Here is a 19,434-nt window from a genome sequence, read left to right on the forward strand (position 1 = left end):
GGCCGGAGCAGATGTGTGAAATGAACATGTAGATCATGCGTTCCTAATGGGGGTGAAAATTAGTTCTTGGGGTCGGGGCCAGAAAAGTCTTAGCTATCGCAGTGATTCGTGACTCTCTAAAGGGCTGCAGGACATAAATATCTGTACAGTCTGTCTGTGGTGGTAAAATTTTATGGGGGGAGTAAGATTAGGAAAAACAGGTCTAAAAATTTTCCTTAGTGGAGGATAATGAAAAATAGGTTGAGAAACACTGATGTAGATTAAGGCTCACTCAGGGGAGGTGCCCACACGTACACACACACACACACACACACACACACACACACCTGTTGTGTGCCCAGGTGCTGGAACGTGCTCACTCACAGCCCACTGCCCCCACCCCCTCCCAGGTGGCAGGATGCAGGTGTCTGATCACCTGAGCTTCCTTCTGCTCTTCACCCAGCCCCAGACAACTTCCACTCCATCTGCCCCAACCTTGGGAGCTCCGGGAAGCTGTTCCTGCAGAACCTCCCCGACGACGGGAGCCGAGGAGGGCCCTTTGTTCTTCCTCTCCATCTTCCCAAAGCCCCTTCACTGTGCCTGCTGTGGTCCCAGCCCATCCCCAAAGCAGCCCTAAGCAACACCCTCCCCTATCCTGAGTTAGTGGCCATTCACAGCAGCATGCACCTCCCTGGCCACCTGGCCTCACGAGTGCCTCTGGGCGCCCCTGCGAAGCCCCTCACTGGGTCCTCTGCTCCCCACCCATCCCCCGGGCCCTCTCGGCTGCTGAACTCACTTGGTACTCTTGCTTCTGCACCCTCTGCTCCGCAGGCCCAGCTCGCATTCCCTGGCCTCCCAGGGTCTAGGCCCCCACTTGCCAGCCCCTCCTCTCCCCCCCGGGTGCCAGGGGCCGCCTGCCTCCAGGGCCCAGCTCCTCCCTGCCCCCAGGGGAGGGGGCACAAAGGGGCCCTTGTCACCACTGCTGGAACTGGGCAGCCTGACGCCTGGGTTCTACTAGCTCCTTCCTGGAGGGGATGGGAGGTGGCTGCCTTCCTTGTTCCCCCTCCTCCATCACCGTGCACCCACCCTGGTTGTGGGGCCTGAGAGGGCGTGCTCCTGTCTCTGGAAGTCAGAGGCGGAGAAGCAGAAGGCGTCCTCAGCTTCTAGGGCATCTTGGCGACAACGTTAGGTCTAACCTCGGTCTGGTGAGGCCACAGAGGGCAGTGTGGGCAGGAGGAGGAGACAGGACCTTCCTGTGCTCGGCTTCAGTGTCACCTCCACCCTCTCTAGAGTCACTTCCCTGGGTCATCTTTGGTGCATCCTGGTGTATTTTCTTCTGGGCTCTTCTTGCCATGGGAAATGACCTTATGTAACGACTGTCTCCTCTCGTGAGAACATGACCTCCAGGAGGACAGGGCTTTGCCTGCTTATCCCCAATCTCTCCTGCTTCGGGAACGGCTCCTGGCACAGAGTTAGGACAGAAACGTAGAGTGGGACATCAGTGTGTTCCTCGGATCCCCTGTGGCACTTCTGACTGTGGGCCTTGGCACTGCTCCTTCCTTCCGGAACGCTCCCCTGCCCCATCCCACTCCCCATGCTGATGGCCACAGCCTGCTCACCCTTGGGTTCCCAGCTTGGATGTCATTTCCTCTGGAAGGCTCCCCTGGCCCTCTCACCACGCCAAGCCCCTCCATTTAAATGCTGCCCCGTCCTGCTATAAGCTGCTTCTCCACCAGCATGGGAGCTCCCAGAGGGCAAGGTTTCTGCGTGTCTGTCTTGTTCACCCTTGTGTCCCTAGAACAGTGCCTGGTGCACAGAGAGTGCTCCCACAGTGGTCCTCCTGCCGCCCCAGCCCCTCCCATTGCCCATGACCTTTGCCCGGTGGTGGGGGAGCCAGTGGTGGTGTGATTAAGGGAACAGTGGGTTTGACCATGAGCTGTTCGTCACACTGGGGCACGTTCTGTCCTCCTTCAGGCCAGAGCAGTGGGGAGGGAGGAGGCAGTGTCCTTTCTCCCGAGGGAGAATCCGGGGCAGGGAAATCCCTCACCCCCGGGGAGTGAGGAGTCAGAGCCGGCTGGAGGAGGGGGAGGGGAGTCCCACCCCCACCTCAGGCTTCATGATGTCAGACTCTGCCCGTGCCTTTCCCAGTCCGGACAAAGGCCCATTGAGAGTCGGGTGGGACTTGAATGCCTGGGTCCTGGAGAAGACGGAGTTGGGGGGACCTGGTGCCTGACCTTGGGGGAGACGCCGACCAAGATCCTGGGTACTCATATGGCACAGCCCTCAGCATCAATACCAATCCCCTCAGGGTGATGTGCCTCTGCAGTTTGGGGTCCAGCTCCTCTCCGGGTGTGAACTGAAGGCTGTCCCTGGGGGACAGAAGCACTGGTGAGTGCGTCCCACAGAGAGCACTGGTGACTCTCCTGAAGTCTGGAATCTGCATCTCCAGACCACAGGAGGACCGGGGAGCACATGCGGCCTAAGGCGGGGAGCCAGCACCCAGCTCCAGCTCCAGGGTCGCCAGATCTTCCCGTCCTTCCGGGCCAGGCAGGTGTGGTGGTTTGCTAAGGCTACTCTGACAAAGTACCCCACAGCGAGTGGTTTGAAAACCAGAGTTGAGGGGCTGGCACCGTGGTATAGTGGTTAAGTTTGGCCCGCCCCACTTTGGGGGCCCAGGTTCACGGGTGCGGATCCTGGGCGTGGACCTATACCACTCATCAGCCATGCTGTGGTGGCAACTCACATATAAAATAGAGGAAGGTTGGCACAGATGTTAGCTCAGGGCCAATGTTCCTCAGCAAAACAACAACAACAAGAACAACAAAAATCAAGTTGATCGTCTCACAGTGCTGCAGGCTAGACGTCTGAAGTGGCGAAGTTGGCGATGTTGGTCCTTCTGAGGACTGTGAGGGAAGGATGTGTTCTAGGCCTCTCTCCTTGGCTCGTCGATGGCCATCATGTTCACACGGTGTTCTACTATATGTAGGTCTGTGTGTCTAAATTTCCCGTTTTGATAAACACACCAGTCCTATTGGATTAGGCCCACCCCAACAAACTCATTTTAACTTGATTATCTCTGGAAAGACCTTATCACTGAATCAGGTCACAATCTGAGGTACTGGGGGTTAGGACTTCAACACATAAATTTTGGAGGGACATAGTTCAATCCATAACAGCAAGAGTTCAGATTTTTATGTGAAATATCTTAATTTTTAGGTATTAGCCCAATTTTATCTAAAACACTGCACAGACTAAGCAAAACTCATCTTAGGGTGGAGTCAAGTGCGCAGGCCAGCCTGGTTGATGCTCTCTGGAGTGGAGCTGGAGCTTGCTCCAACCACGAGGCGCTTGCTGCCCTCAGCCGGAGTTGGCAGCTTCACACTGGGAGTCCACAAAGCGTGGCCCCCAGGCCAGCAGCATCAGAACCGCCAGGAGCTTGTTAGAAATGCAGGTTCCAGGGCCCCACCTCAAATCTGCTGACTTGGACTCCAGCGATCTGCATGTTACCAGGCCCTCCAGGAGATTCTGGGGCACTCTGAAGTTTGAGCACCTCTGCCTCTCGTCTCTCGGACCACTAGGAGAACTCGCTGAGATGGGAGAAGAGCACTCTAGGTCACGAAATGCAATTAGCAATCTCAGGTTTCCCACCTCCCAGGGATTTATTGAGGGGTCTGAGAGGCCTCCACCTTCCCCGTCCATTCTGATCCTTTACATTGATGAGCCATTTGAGTTTCCAAAACTGCGTCACACTCGTCCCGTGTGGAGCAGCTCAACAGCTGGGGGAGCTGAGTCCTGTAGAGACACTCCTCTCCTCTCCAGATGAGGAGGCGGGGATACAGAGCAAGAAGAAGATGGCTGCGAGATCCCGCAACCAACAGGAGCCAAGCTCCCGGCCTCCCTTCCTCTCCCGCCCTTCAGGCTCCTCCAGGAGAACCTCTCCCAGAGGGGAGCCTCCCGCGGCTTCTAGGACGGGAGGTAGAAGCTGGTGGTGGACAGGACTGATCCGGCTCCCAGGTGAGTGTAGTTGGGTTCACAGAATGTTGATTCAAAAAATCAAATCAGGGGCCAGCCCAGTGGTGTAGTGGTTAAGTTCGTGTGCTCTGCTTTGGCGGACCCGGGATTCACAGGTTCGGTCCTGGGCACAGACCTGCACGTGGCTTGTCAAGCCATGCTGTGGCGGCGTCCCATATAAAGTAGAGGAAGATGGGCACAGATGTTAGCCCAGGGCCAGTCTTCCTCAGCAAAAAGAGGAGGATTGGCAATAGATGTTAGCTCAGGACTGATCTCCCTCACCAAAATAAATAAATAAATTCCTTTAATCAGGTGCCAACATTTTAAAAATCAGGATATTTCACCTAAAATAAGGATTGGCCCTTTCTCTGGAAAAGCAGCTCTAGCCGTCCGTGTCTGGCCGGCCTTTGGGCCTGGCGGCCGTCTCTGGGAGCCCTCTTTAGGTGGGGCCCCAGCCTCCCCACTCCCTATCTCCACAACACCGAGGCCAAGTGGCCAACACTCTTTATCGTCCTACTAGTGTTAGTGCTTTCTTAGGGGCTTAAAAGATAGTGAACTATATTGTGTATCTCTGTTTCTATCGCAAGGGGGACATCAGATAAATTGAGAGGGATACAGTTTTCAAGAAGAAGGGGAGGACACTGAATCCCTTGTGGAGGTAGACGGTATTCTCCTGTGTGTCTCACGTGCAAAGTGTGTCCTTATTGAGAGGTTATGACTTAAGATGCTCCTGTGAAGCAAGCCCATCCCCTCACTCCTTGACTGTCCTGTCTGGAAGGTCAGTGCTTCTCAGACTTGTCGGTCTCAGGACCCCTTTCTACTCTGCAGGATTATTGACGACTCCAAAAAGCCTTTGTTTACGTGGGCTGTATCTAGAGTTGCTCATCGTAGTAGAAATCGAAACGGGGAAACTGGTAAAGCACAAGATACACGAGCACACGATCCACTAGCCCTCAGAGCGGTGACTGCATCCCACGTCACGGGGCCTCTGGGAAACTCCCCCGCACACTCACGAGAGAAAGAGACACGTGACCTCTTGGTAGCTTCCACCTTGCGGAGCCCTGGAAGGAATCCCCAGACCTTCCTTGGAGAACTCTTGCTGGGCATGTGAATTTGTTACCCCTGTTTCCAGAAGACTTCAAGGATGGGAAATTTTGTTCAACTTTTATCTCCTGCTGTTGCAACATAAATTCTAGGTCTTTTTTTATTTTTCTTCTGCTGAGGAAGATTCACCCTGAGCTAACATCCCTGCCAATCTTCCTTTATTTTGTATGTGGCTCGCAGTCACAGCATGGCTGCTGGCAAGTGGTGTAGGTCCACACCCTGGAACCGAACCCCAGCTGCCGAAGCGGAGCGCACCAAACTTAACCACTAGGCCACAGGGCCGGCCCCAAGAAAAGAAATAGGTCTTTTGAAGTGGGGAAAGGAGGAGACGAATAGAAGTTAAATTTCCTTCACCAGGCTTCCTTGCAACCCCCAGTACACGCCAACCCCGCACAGCCCACTGAGGACTGGCCCTGACAAGGCAGGGGCCAGAAGGCATAGGCCTTTGACAGGTAGAAAGGGCAACAGAGACTCTGGTTTGGAAAACAAGAGAGAACAAGCCATTTTATTCAGAGACCATTCACAGAGTGCTGGAGGGGTAGGAATAAATAAGGAAGGGAGGCCTGGGCAGGGCCGGAAGGTTCTAGGTCTTGCAGCACCACCCACACTTCGACTTCTTGCAGCAGCCACAGCAGAGGGTGCAGATGGGGAAGTGGGTGTCCCGCCGCCTCAGCTGGTGGAGCCCGGGCTGCGGGAAGGAAGGGAGAGTGAGCAGGGCCTGGACACAGGAAGGGGCAGGACACTCAGGACTCTCAGCTGCTCTCACCATCAAGCCGGCTGTAGCTCCCGCTGTTCCAACTGTGTCCTGGGTCTGGAGGTCTGCAAGCTGCCTTGTCTGGAAAGCAGAAGGATATTGAGGATGGCAGGGCCCGGCAGAGCGCTCAAACTTGCCCCCCTGCAGCACCCCCCCGGGCAGCTGGTGTCCATGACTGGGCTGGAATCCTAGGAGGAGCCTTGTCTCCTGGCATCTCTCACCTTTGCATGGGAGTTACCCTTCCTACAGACGCCCTAGATTGGGCTCCCTCTCTCTCCGCTCCTGCTACTCCTCTTGGGGACATCACCCTCCCGGCCTGGATGCCAGTGCCGCCTGGGACGAGTTTCCCTGCCTCTTGCCCCTTACGTTGGGTCCCCCACGCCTCGTCAGTCCCGTCGTGGCTTTGTCCATTGTAAAGACTGCAAGGTTCCCCCTGCCCTTGGAGGAAAATCAGTATTTGCACAGCTGCCCGTAACCACCCTGCGATCTCATCTCCAAGTTCATCGCCTTCCCCAACTAACCCCTGACCCTCGGGAACACCCTGCTCGCCCTCATCTCGGGTCTTTGCTTGCTGTCTTCTCTTCTCTTCCAAGACTTAGGGCAAATAGCATTCTCTCTCAAAACCCGCCTGCATGACTACCAGCCCTGCTCCCAGCTGATGCCTCCCCGACCACGGGCACTCTACTGCCATCTTTTATGTTATTCGTGGATAGCATTTACTAAACACAGTTTAGTATCTTATGTTTTAATTGTTCATTGACTAATTCCCTGACCAGATGTAAGCTCCATGAGAGCGAAAATCTCCTCTCACCTTGTTCATTGCTGGCTCCCCACTGGCTGGACCAGGACTTAACACAGAGTAGGTACTCGGTAAGTGACTGTGGGATTAGTTCGGGACGCCATCTCTGTAGTTTAAGCAGCCGCCCGGCCCCCTTTCCCGGCTGCCCTCAGCAGTCCCCTCCCAGGGCCTGGCTCTCCAGTCCCCGCTGCCCTGCGGAGTCGGGCCCCACGGGCTCTCACCTGGTGTGGAGAAACCGAGCCAGTGGTCAGGCTGGCCAGGAGAAGGAGCAGCAGACAGGCAGCCCGGATGTGCGTGTTCAGGACCATTGTGCCGTCCGTCTGGCTGTCCCGCTCTTGGGTCTAGGACTGGCTCCGGTGTCTGGGGCCCAGTTTCACTTGCTTTTATGGGGACTGCTGGGGGACGTGGGGGTGCTAAGCCCACTCCCCTTTGCCCTAACTCATTTCCAAGAAGGTGGTGGCGCCGAAAAGGCGGGAGAGATAAGCGGGAACACAGTGACAGGGAACAGGGTTGTGTCACCCTCAGCCGGCAGAGGTGTGTCCAGGGGGTGGGGCAGAGGGGCCGCAGACACATGTCTCTGGCCAGCCACCTGAGAAACACTTTCCCCGACATGACATCACCCTGCTGGTCTCAGAAAACCACTCCCCCTTTGGCTGCTGAAGCTGAACAGGTCCATGAGAAGGAGCCATTCCCCACCCTCCCTGATGTCCCCATTCATGTGGAGGGTGGCTGTCACTTACTGGGCCCTCAGGGTGCCCGGCAGTTCCCCCTGCTTTGGGTTCTCTTCGCACACGTGTGGATTCTGGTGGGGAACACCAGGGCAGCCAGATACAGGAGTTTGTGTTGGCACGTGTGATGTTTTCTAAGGATCAGAACAAGTATCGGATGTGGCCCTGTATCTGGAGAATGTTCCTGGGAACTTTGGACCATAAAAGATCGCGGCCACAGTCATGCTAACATCTGACGGCCCTGTCGTGTTGCCAGCAGATGTTTTGACTCACTTTTGCGGTAACTCCGCTGGCCCGCCCCTCCTCTGAGTGGCTCTGGCCTGCTGGGCTCTGCTCTGCTCTGTATCCAGGGGCCCTCACTACCTTCTCAGCTGCCCCAGACGCCTAGCTTCCCAGACCCTGTCCCTCTTAGGAGCCCACCATGCCCACCTGAGACTTGTTTTCTTCACTTGACGGGGAACTGAAGGCAGAGATGGGGGTAGTGCCGAAGCTTGCCCAGCCAGAGGCAGAGCTGGGATTCCAGCCTGGGCGGCCTGACTTTGCGGCCTGTGCTCTCCTCACCAGCCTTTCCTGCCTCCCTGAAATCACAGGAGGCACAGTGGGGTGTGCTGGAGCTGGCTCCTACCGGGTCAGTGGAGCCGACTGTGCATTCAGCGGCATCGTGTTGGTGCCTGAAACGAGCAGCAGTGGAGCCTCTACACCACAGACCTGGGCCAATGCTGCACAGCTTTGTTTTGGAGAGCTGGTTTCCCCACACCCCCCGGATGGGGAGAGGACCGCGGCTGCCTGCCTGTGGCAGCCTCACTCCTGTCTACCACCTGAACATCTTAGGGTGCACACGGCCCAGGGGAACCACACACCTGGACTCGAGAGTGGGGCCTTTGGTCATTTTGCCTCTGACTCACTCTAGGGCCATCTGGTGTCAACCCCACCACTGGAGCCTGGGGACCATGCTGCCAGGGAATGAACACTTCTTCTCGACCCCAAACCACTGCCAAGACCCACTCAAAACCACAAAAATGGAGGTGGGGTAGTGAAGGCCATTCCCTGCCCCCTGCTTCCCCGTTTGCTCCACACTTGAGGATCCCCCTGCCGCATACACCTTCCCTCTCAAAGACGGCTTCAAGCAGAGGAATGGCTGGGAAAACGAGACAGGGCTCTCAGAGGGATGAAGAGCCCAGTTGGGGGGCATCTGGGGTGGGACAGGGTGGAGAGCTCAGCAAGGTGACCAGACCGGCAGGCCTGGCTCTAGGAGCGGATGGAGGAGCACAGGGCCTGTGGCTCGAGGCAGGCTGCACGCCCGGCCCCAGGGAGACACGGCAGCATCCCCCAGCACTGCCCGGCATCACTGCATCTCCGATCAGGCCAGGTTTCATCATCAGCCAGGGGCAGGGGTCACAGCACAGGCGCCAGAGCCTCAATGCAAGGCGACAGGCTGACGGGCCAAGCCTGGCTTCCTGGCCATCTGCCCTTCCTGGGGGTGGGGGGCTCAAGGCCAGGCCCCACCATTGGCTGGTGTAGAGGGGAGGGCTGCAGCCCCGAAGGGCAGGGCCAGGAGCCAGTTCTGTTTTTAAGAACTGGTGACATGGGAGACCCCAGCCTCTCCTCCAAAAACAAGGGACATGCCCTTGACCCCAGCACCCCCCGCCCCCACACCACAGACAGACACCTGGGGCCTCAAAGAGGATATTCCTTCCTTAACTCCTCCGCCCATCCAACAAACAGACCGGGTGCCGGCGATGCAGGGTGGCAGGGCTGGTACACAGCCACCAACACCACAGCTGGGGCCCTGCCCATTCCCCAGGCCCCCTCCCCACACCTGAGATGAACAGATACACAGACAGACAAGGCGGGGCCACATGGGGCCAGTTTATTGCAGTTAAATACCTCTCTCTCTCTCTATTTTTTTGTCCATTTTTCCATAAAGAAAATTAAAACACACACACTCACCCAAAGGGGAACAGGGATCCAGAAACAAGAGGTGGGGTGGGACACGGCCTCCCTGCTTAGGTCCAGGCCCCAGGGATGGGCCCCCCAAAGGGTCCCTTCCTTCCCGTAAGCACCCTGTCTCAGTACCTCTAGAGATCAAGGAGGCAGCGGGATATGGCAGGGCCTCCGTCCTCGTCCCTCTCGCCTCCGGACGAGACCACTGCTGGGGCTTAGTGGGGGCCGGGAGGGGGAGACAGACAGATGGGGCGGGAGGATATCATTTCCAAGTTGAGGAGAGCGGTGGGCGCTTATCCACAGAAATGCATGATTTCTCCCTGTTTTTGTTAAAAATCTACTGTAAAAAAACGCAGCTGGGGGAGGGGCGTCTGTCCCTCTCTGTGCTAAGGGCTGGGGCAGGGGACAGCCGAGGCCGGAGGAGGCTCCGCTGCACGGCGGGCCGGGCGTCACTGCCGCGTGCTCTCGCCCACCATCTCCAGGTTGTGCTGCTGCAGCTGGGCGCGAAGCACGGCGTTCTCGTTCTTCAGCTCCTCAATCTGGCAGACACGACAGGCGACAAGGAGCCAGGGGCTGGCTCCCCGTAGCTTGGGGTTCCTGGGTCCCCCTGGCTCCCGGCCCTGGCCCTCACCTGTTGCCTCAGGAGCTCATTGTCCATCTGCAACCGCTCGGCCTCCTTGAAGGTCTCCTGCATGCGCTGGTTGGTCTGGCGCAGCTCCCGGATGTAGTCGCAGGCCTTCGACAGGATCCCCCCTTTACTCTAGGGGGTGGGCGGGAGCATTAGCCAGCACTGCCCGCCGGCTTGCCCCGGGACAGCTCCTGCGCCCAGCGGTCAGGCGGACTTTGTGGAAGGGCTAGGGGACTGGGCCCTGCGGCACGGAGGCCGAGGTGGGGCACTCACCGCTCCCGTCTTGCTGTTGTCTGCATTACAATCTGGAATGATTTTTGAAAGCTGGACGATCCAGTTGTTGATCTTGTCTCTCCGCCTCCGCTCCACTGCAGGAACAGCAATAAGACGGCTGCGTTTACACCCCTCCCGGGCGCCCAGGCGAGGCCCTCCTGAGGCCGGTGCTGCGGGACCCCAGGGCGCTGAGGCACAACGCAGGCCCTGCCCAAGATCACGCCGCCAGCCAGCGCAGCCAGGCAGCCGGCTTCCACGCCCGCGTCACAGTGCTCCTCAAGAGGAACAGAGACATTCTCACCCTCGAGGCCCCCACACACCCCTTGGGCAGAATCGACAGCTGGGGACCATGGGTTCATTTGGTTTACCCACCCAGCATATTTTTAAAAATCTAAGCTAAAATGTGAAAATGAGGAAATTTCACAGAATAACTGGCAGCTTCTGAAAAGTGGAGTTGTGGCTACAGTGGGCACAAATTCTCAGGAGGCAAGAATGGGCCGGAGCCCCTTTACGCAGGCCCCGAGTGCCCCTCTCCGGTCCCCACAGCCTGTGCACGTGACTCTCCACAGTCCTCAGTCTCCCCAGAGCCCTGGGCCCCGGATGCTGTTTGTCTCTTCATCTTTAAACTCAGTCTGACCACTGCTCACCCTGTGCAAACCCTTCTCCAGGGCCCCAGCAGCAAGGCCCAGCCCCCCTGGCTGGCACCAGCGGCTCTCAAGGGCCTGGCCCATCAGGCTACCGGGTCACCTGGGAACAACAGGAACCCTACCTAGAAGGCCAGGGATTCCAAACTAATGGAAGATTTTACTTGAAAAATCCTGTGATTTTATTTCATAAAACGCCATAACCTCTCTCTGTCGGCCAAGCTGAGAGGCAGCTGCCCCCTTGGCACAGGGCGCGTGTCTTCTCTCGGCTCCTCATCCGGCCCACGGCATGACCTCATGACAGTGGTCTGGGGTCTGGGTGCACTGCAGCCCGAGACCCCTGGACGGTGCCTATGGAAGCAAAGCTGTCCCGGCCCTTCCTTCCCTGCCAAGCACAGTCCCAGGCACTGGTGGGGACCCCCAAGAAAGCCCAGTTACCCCCCAACTCTCACCCTCATCCCCCTGCCAGGACAGCTCATGGACAAATGCAGGCAGTGTCAGTGGAAGAGGGGGGACTACTGCGTGTGGAGGTGGGATTTGGAAAGGAGGGCAAAGGGGTATTTTCTCAGGGTTAGGCGGGCTGCTGGGAGACTGCGGAGGGTCCTGGTGAGAGTGAGAAAGGAGGGTGGGCCAGAAGCATGCCCCTAGCCCTCCCCTCCTCTGAGGCGAGCACCCCCCACCAGACCCTGCTGTTCCCTCAAAGAATGCACCAGGCCACTAACAGGCACATCTCCCGTCTTCTCTTGGCACCTGGTTTCGTCCACTCATGGCTGACCACCTCTTCCCCACCTCCAATGGCTCCCGCTTGGGTGGGGGTGACAACACCCTCCTATGCGCACTCTCCTCCTCCCTGGCCCCTCTTCCTTCCTCGATCTCCTCTCCTGCCACTGAGAGCTCCCCAATACCACGAGAATGGTGCTCAGCCCTGAGCTTCGCCTGCCGCAGGCCCCTGGGGTCAGTGACAGCTCAAGACCTGGGCCCCACTGTTATCGGGGTGAGCTGAACCTTTCCGTCAAGGACAGCCACGTCTCACAGCCTTTGGGAGCTCTGTGGCCAAAAGCAGTAGAGCCAAGAGTCCAGCCCAGGCCTGGTGGCACCGCCCACCGTGTCCCTCAGCGGCGTGCTCCCTTCCCAAGGATTCAACTCAGGAACCCGACAGACAGCACGCAGCCTCTCGGTCTCTTTCCCCACCCTCATAGCCCCGCAGTCTGAGCCAGGCACCGTATCTCACATGTGCACCTCAGTTCAAGCCAGCAGGGGGCAGGGACAGGGGTGCTGCACATCTCCAGCTTGCATTTACCTCTTAAACACTTATTGCCTGCCCTAGTGTGTGCAGGGCACACCGCAAGGCCAGAGCCCACTGGACTCATCTGTCCTGCTGGCACTCACAGCACCACCATGCAGTGCACGTGAACGGGTGATACTGACTCCACGGGACACGTGTTACCCCTGAAGGCTGCACCAAGTGCCTGGGGAAGGCCAGGGTGGAGCGCTGACTTCTGCATGGAGTGGGATGGGGCTATCTTCAGAGAGAGTCTTAGAGAGGAAACGTTTGGGCTGGTTTCTGAGGGGAGGGGCATCAGACAGACAGGCGGCAAGACCCCAGAAATTTTGGGGGGTGGGGAGGTAGAAAGAGGTTGTAGAAACAGGTGTGAAGGCCGTGAATGCCATGCTAACGGGTCTGGAGCTCATCTCCTCCTCGAGGGGTCCAGGCCCTGGAGTCCAGGGCCTTTCGTTAAGCCGGTGGGACGTGGTCAGGCCCGTGGCTGGGGAAAACCATTTCAGCGCATTTGAAACCGAGGAAGACCAGTTAAGACCAAGGCCACGTCCATTCCATAGAAGTGCTTCAGTTACACCCACACGACATTTAAAACAATTTAGAAGCCAAATCTGCCAGGACTGAAGGAAGAAATGGACAAATCTACAGATATGGCTGGAGACGTGAACACTCCTCTCTCAGTAACTAATAGAACGAGCAGACAAAAAAATCAGGATAGAAACCTGAACGCTGTCAACCGACTTGACCTCGCCGACACGGAGGGACCACTCCACACGCAGCGGCAGCAGACACACGTGCTTTTAAAGTGCACACGGAAACTGTCACCAACAGACCATATTTGGGGCCGTAAGTCTGAGCCTAAGACTGTACTCAGCCTAAGTCTCAGTAAATTTCTAAGAACTGAAATTCCTGATCACAATAGAACTAAATTAAAAATCAATAACAAAAAGATATCCAGAAAACCCACAAATATTTGGAAGTTAAGCAACACTTCTAAATAACCCACGAGCCAAAGAAGAAATCATGGAGAGAACTGGAAAATATTTTGAACTGAATGATAATGAAAACACAACCTGTCCAAAAGGGATGTAGCTAAAGCAGTGTTAGAGTGAAATTTTTAACTAGAAAGGCTTGCATTAGGAAAAAAGAAAGGTTTAAAATCATCTTAAAAAGAAAGGGGAAAAAAACTCAGAAAATTCAACCCAAAGTAAGTACAAGCTATGAATTAGTAACATTAAGAGTGGAAACTAATGAAAGAGAAAAAGCAATTCCATCTGGCATTTAAAAATCAGATTTCACATAAAGATCTGGATTTCCGGCTTCTCAAGGTTCTGGCAACAGTGGGCCCCAATTCTGACCTGGCAGCAAGGGGCTGAGGCTCCAAGGGCTGCCCTCCAGCAGGACTTGCATGCCCAGTTCACCCTGGGGCCCACTGCTGCCCTTTCTGACACACCGAGTGTACTCGCGCCCTCAGGCCCCCAAGTTTGTGACCCAGAGATGGGCTCCTGCGGCACCAAGAAATGGGAAAGAGGGAAACAGGGAAAAAGACGCTGACTTAAGTCCACTCCGGCAGAGTTTCAGGGCTTGCGGACGTGAGGGAAGCAGAAGATGGCAGAGGCAAGGTGGCCCTGGTTTTCATTTCTGGCTTGGATCACTGTGACAGGAGTGCCTTCTGGAAAAAGAAATGCTGCACGAGAACCTTTACGGGGGGGAACAGAAAGTTCTGTTTTGGACAAGTTGAGTTTGAGGCGTCTCCAGGACATCTAGAAATGCAGATTTTGAATGGGCAGTTCAAAATGTGGGCCTGGAGTTCAACAGAGGAGCACGGGGTAGAAACGCAGCTTTGCCCGCTGGTATCCAGGGCGTGGGGAAGGCCTGGGAGGACATCGTGGAATAGCTCCCACCTTGACATCGTGGAATAGCTCCCACCTTCCCGAAGTCACACACTTTTCCAGAGAAAGCCAGCAAACACCCCTCCCCAGAGGAATGATGAATACCCAGTTGTGGATAGGGTTTGGGGATACTGACCATCCCTGGGCCTAACGTTCAGTCTCCTGAGGCCGACAGAAGAGGGGGCCAGACCCTAAGAAACACCCACAGGCGAAGCAGTTCCCTGTGTCCACTGTGAAGAATCGCCTGCAGAACTTGCTGGAATACAGACACCTGGGCCTCCCTGACCTGCCCACTCAGAACCTCTGAGGATGGCCCTGGAGACCATGAGTGTTAACAAGCTTCCTGGGGCCCGGAGGAGCAGGCTGGGAAGGGGAATCAGAGCGGGTAGAGCAGAAAGGAACATTCCCGAAAGGAGGGAACAGCCAGGGTCAGATGCTTGGAGCGCAGACAGGGAAGGAAGCCAGTGGATTTGGCAATGAGGTCTTGATGGGTGACCTTAAATGGCGGCCTTTTGGTAGAGAAAGGAGCCAGACTGCCAAGGGTACAGGGAGGATGGGCAGACGGTAGGTCGAACCCTGCAGGTTAGGAGAGAGGGTGGGGTGGAAGAGGAGGACAAGGTTATGAGAAAGACTGCTCTCTGCAAGGTGAGGAAGATCCAAGACTGTTCGGGGCAGACGATCCAGCAAGAGGCAGAGAGAGAGAACGGGTCGTGGTGGCTGGATGGTACCCAGATGGTTTACTGCAGTCTCACTGGCTGGCCTGCCAGACCGCTGGGGGATCACGTGCCTCAACTCACTGAAGCCTCACCGTGAGCCTCTGCGGTCGGCGTGCTACCACCACTTGACGGAGACAGAGCCAGCCTGAGGTCGCTCCACCAGTGAGCGGGAGGGCCAGGACTGCCTGGAGGGCCTACTGGAGGCCCATCAAACCCGCCAAACCCCAAACCAAGCTCGGATTCAGCCCTTCCCTTCAAACCACCCTGAGCCCATCAGGAAACCCCGATTCACGAAACTCTGATTGTTAGCCCTGGACTCTTCTCCCCTACGCCCTCCCACCCCATTCTGTGCCCTGTCCTGTCTCACACCCGACATCTGCAGTCACCTCCTACCTTCCCAGCCTCTGGTGTCCCTTCCTTACCATCCAGTATCCCTATACAAACCCCTCTGCTGGCTTCCCCTCAAACCAGACTAAAAACCCAGGAGCAGGGACACTGGAATGGCCTCTTACAGGGCCCCGTGTGATCTGGCCTGTCCAGCCCTCCTGCAACGCCGCCAACTTTCTCTTTCCTTTCCTGGATTCTGCTCTGCCTCAAACACACCAAGTCTGTTCAGGCCCAGGCATGGTGTGTGCACTTGCTCGCCCCTCTGCCTGGGACTCTTCCCCAGATCCTGGGCTGGCCCATTCAGGTCTCTGCTCAAATGTCACCTCTCAGAGATCCCCATGGAGCACCCTGCCACCACTCTTCTCCATCTCCCTACACAGTGTTAGCTTCTTCCCTCGTGTGACTTGTGCTACCTGATGTCACGTTGTAGCTTTGTATGATTTCCGATTCTGTCACCAGAATGAACACTTTGAGAGCCAAGACCTCATCTGTCCTATTATCCGCTGTACCTGAAGGACTGACACAGGGGCTGGCACGCAGTACGGACGTGCTGAATGACCGCCTGAACTCGGCAAGCAGCTCAGATCACGTGAGGCAGCACAGGCCCACCCCTAGTCAAACCCCTTCAGGATTCGGGGGCCTCACCTGATACTCAAGGCCTCCTGGCTCCCCTCCCCAGCGCTCCACATGGAACCTCTGCCACAACCAAACCAGCCTCACCCCACTCTGCCTTCCCTCCAGCCTGTGCTCCCTTCTGCCTGACAGGCACTCACTCCCAAAGGCCACCTCTCTGGGAAGTGTCATCTGATCCCCCTGGTCAGTGATGAGCCAGAAGCAGCCTCCGTGACATTCCAGACCAGGCCCCAGACCTGGCACAGGGCACAGGGCACAAGCTGCCCAGCCTGGACTCCACCTTCAGGAAATATCTGCTGAAAGACGCCTGCCGGGTGTATAAGTGTTCCCCCGGACTCGTAGGCTGCTATGCCCACTGCAGTGGCTACCGACTGGGGGCCGGGGTTGGGGTGGGGGACTAGGGAACAGCATGGAGGGCCAAAAGGACCTTAGGGTGGGATGTGGTGTTTCTGGGAAGGGTAGGATGCTCCAGCCTCAGCCAGAGGCACAGCTGCCTGCAGTTCACCCTCAGAGAGGCTCCCTATCAGACCATAGCTACTCTGGAAGCCAGGTGGCAAGAGAAGGTGAGGATGGAGCACACAGCTGCCACACGGAAAGGCATGTCCAGGGGGGCCAGATCAACCCAATTTTTCAAGAGAAGCAGGAAATCCACTGAATGTAAAATGTGGCACTTAGACGTCAGCCACTAACTCAAAATCGCTAGCCAAAACAAGACACATTCCAATTCACATCTCCTGTCTATCTGTCTTGACAATGGACTCCCCTCTACCCACTTCTACCTTTCCACATTCAACAAACACCCCAGGTGCGCCTGTAGTGTGCCCGGTGACCTGTGACCCCGAGCACCAGGCCTGGCTGTGCCTGCGAGGCCCAGGAGCTCTGCCCTGACCTTACCTTCGTTGTGCTGCGCTCTCCGTCTTTCATCCCGTGGCGTTCTGGTTCCGTCGATTTTCCTAGAGATGGAGAAAATGGGCACGGGTTACCTCAGACCTGTTTGTCCAAATATCAAATAAGGAATCAGATGTGAAAATTATCTTTGCAGGATAAACCCATATGCAGAAAGAAGAAATGGTACTACTGAAACTACAGAAGCAAAAACAGACCAGAAAATACACCGACTGCCCGCTGGGTACTCAACTGCCTGGCTCCTGCTCCAGAAAACTTTCCCTTCCTTTGGCCCCTGCACCCCCTGTGCAGGCCCTCCCAGCATCCCCTGCTCCTGGGACCAGGTCTCCTGCACATACGGGGAGTAGGGGTGTGTCCGGGGTGCAATCGTCCTCTGAGTTCCCGTCTGAAGCACGTCCTGGGGCGTCATCATGACGTAGAACTGGCCTGCAGGGAAATCGGGGGCACAGTCAAAACTGGCTGGGGGCCTCCCACCCCGCAAGGCCTGCTACCTCCTCTGCCTTCCGCCTCCCGTTACCTCCGGCCTGCAAGCTCTGGTCTGTGGTCTGTACGGACACAGCTGTGGTATCCCCCACGCTGGACGCTGGGAAATAGGCAAATCGTGCCTCCCCACTGACAGCCTCGGCCGCTGGGCTGCCACCATTGCTGAAAGGATTCTGGATCACAGCCTGGGAGGAGGAGAAGGACACAGAGGCCACCCTCAGCCATCTTTGTGCTCCAGTCTATCCACCCCTGGTTGTCCTGTTTGACGCCTATTGCATTCTTCACGGAGAGTAAGGATCCCCTCTATGTGCTGCTCTGCCCTGTGTCTCAGACAGCCCTGGAACTCGGCACTCAGCAACCATTTAGTGAGCTGATCCACTTTTACCTCTAAGAGACTTTCCTGTTACCATCATCCCCATTTCAGAGAAAGAAAGACATGTTCCAAAGATCTTGCCCAAGGCTTCACTGTGCAGAACAGGGATTTGACCCACATAGCCCAGTGCCCTGAAAGCAGCATCTGTGTCCCACCTGACCCACCACCTGGGGATCCCCAAACAGAGTCAGTGACCCCTCTCCATCCCCCCCAGGGGTTGCTGGGCACCTACCAGTGGGAAGGGTGCTGCGGGACCTGGGGGCACAGAGGCAGCGGCAGGACCAGGGCGCTGGGCTGCCCCTTCCACACCCACCTGGGTCACAGCCTGTTGCCCCCCCGCGAAGGCAGCCGTAGACACCACGCTGACGGCGCCTGCTGCGTCGCCCTGGCCGTCCAGCTGACCATCAGTCACCTGGACTACGCGGTATGTCACCTGCAGGGGGCGGCAGAGCAGCGAGACCGCGCTGGGGCCCAGGCAGGGGCCAGGTCCCAGCCCCTCCCAGCTCGCCCGCTCGACCCCCGGCTCAGCCCTCCGCTTGCCCGCCGGGCTCCCGGCCCGCAACCTCACCTGTCCTCCATTATTCTCTGTGCGGAATTGGTACTGGATATTGTGGTCGCCGAACGCCGCCTGCTGGACGCTAGCGATGGCCACCGCCGTCTGCTCCTCCGCCCCAGGGCCGTCCCCGCCTGCGGTCGGCGGGGGGTAGGGGGGCGGTCAGCGGTGGCGCGGGCCAGGGCGCCCCCAGTCCCCTCCCGGGCGCAGGCCGCGGTGCGGAGGCCCCGCGAGCACTCACCTTCCTGCAGCTCGACGCCCTCCTCTGCCTCGGGTCCCTTGTCGTGACTGCCGGGAGGACGGCAAGAGAGGGTCAGGGCCGCCCGCGCCCCCGCCCCCCTGCCCAGGTGCAGGTCCCCGTCCGGCCGGCCCAGTCTGGGCTGGGGGACCCCAGGACCGGGACCCGGGGGTACCACGCACGGGGTCCCCCTCCCTCTCGGCCTCCATTTTGAGCTGGGCCCGGTGGCCGCTCGGGATCATGGCGGCCCGGCCGCCAGGCCGAAGGGCCGGGGCCAGGGCGCGCGGGGGCACGGGCGGGCGGGCGCCCTTACCTGGCGGCGGCAGCAGCGGTGGCCGAGGCAGCGGGATCCAGACCCGGGTCCAGCATGTCCATGGGGGGGGTGGGGGCGGGGGGGGCGCGGGGCCCGGGGGGAGGGGAGGGGAAGGGGGGAAGGGAGGGGAGGGAGGGAGGGAGGGGAGGGGGCGGGCGGCCGGGGGGGCCCCGAGCCCGGCGCTCACGCCGCGCGGCAGGAGGGGACGGAGGAGACACGGGAGCCGCTCGCGCTGATCACGGGGACAAACAGTGGGGTCATGTGAGGAGGAGATGCCGCCGCCGCTGCCGCCGCCGCCGCTGCTCCTGCAGCCGCCGCCGCCGCCTCCGCCTGCCCGCCGGCTCCCGGCGGCTCCGGGCTCCGGGACGCAGCGCGGCCGCCCCCCGCCCGCCGCACGCGGCCCTCGGGCTTCCTTCCCTGAGCCGCCGCTGCCGCCGCCGCGACTTTTTTGTGACCCGGCCCGCCCAGGATGGCTGCCGCCTCGCCCCTGGATCGCCGGCCCGCGCGTCCGCCGCGCGGCTGGCCCAGTCCGGCGGCGGATCGCTGCTGCAGCCGCCGCCGCTTTCTATTTTTTCCCCCCTTTTTTTCCTCCTTTACTTGAGCTGCGCGCGCGCGGCGGCGGCGGCGCGAGCCCGGGCCAGACGCGCGCGGGGGGAGGGCAGCCCCCGGGGAGCGCGCGCGCTGTCTGTCTCCGATGGCGGGCGGGCGCGCGCGGGACGGGGCTCGGCGGGGCGCGAGGTCGCCGCTGCCGTCTCCGCGGCTGCCCGACGCCCGCCCGCGGGCGGCCCAGGCGGACG

At 58.4% G+C, this 19,434-nt stretch overlaps 2 protein-coding genes across 4 annotated transcripts; both read right to left on the minus strand.

Moving 5' to 3' along the window:
* Positions 1-5,571: 5,571 nt before the first annotated feature.
* HAMP (hepcidin antimicrobial peptide) lies at positions 5,572-8,018 on the minus strand. Of its 2 annotated transcripts, XM_058530935.1 has the most exons (3): positions 6,869-8,018; positions 5,861-5,929; positions 5,572-5,782 (listed from the first exon to the last, which is right to left on the minus strand). In XM_058530935.1, the coding sequence occupies exons 1-3, from the start codon at positions 6,953-6,955 to the stop codon at positions 5,678-5,680; spliced, it is 261 nt and encodes an 86-aa protein (XP_058386918.1). In that variant the 5' UTR covers positions 6,956-8,018; the 3' UTR covers positions 5,572-5,677. The 2 variants fall into 2 exon arrangements, with proteins under 2 accessions (XP_058386918.1, XP_058386917.1); XM_058530934.1 differs by having other exon boundaries at positions 5,572-5,929.
* A 1,200-nt stretch (positions 8,019-9,218) lies between these two features.
* Positions 9,219-18,760, minus strand: USF2 (upstream transcription factor 2, c-fos interacting). Of its 2 annotated transcripts, none has more exons than XM_058530894.1 (10): positions 18,638-18,760; positions 18,328-18,374; positions 18,102-18,220; positions 17,847-17,966; positions 17,195-17,345; positions 17,016-17,103; positions 16,666-16,724; positions 10,221-10,315; positions 9,951-10,079; positions 9,219-9,858 (listed from the first exon to the last, which is right to left on the minus strand). In XM_058530894.1, exons 1-10 carry the CDS (start codon positions 18,697-18,699, stop codon positions 9,769-9,771), a joined length of 960 nt encoding a protein of 319 aa, XP_058386877.1. In that variant the 5' UTR covers positions 18,700-18,760; the 3' UTR covers positions 9,219-9,768. The 2 variants fall into 2 exon arrangements, with proteins under 2 accessions (XP_058386877.1, XP_058386876.1); XM_058530893.1 differs by having other exon boundaries at positions 17,766-17,966.
* Positions 18,761-19,434: the final 674 nt, after the last annotated feature.

The sequence above is a fragment of the Diceros bicornis genome, chromosome 34, assembly GCF_020826845.1.
Source record: "Diceros bicornis minor isolate mBicDic1 chromosome 34, mDicBic1.mat.cur, whole genome shotgun sequence".
In the NCBI taxonomy this organism is placed as follows: Eukaryota; Metazoa; Chordata; class Mammalia; order Perissodactyla; family Rhinocerotidae; genus Diceros; species Diceros bicornis.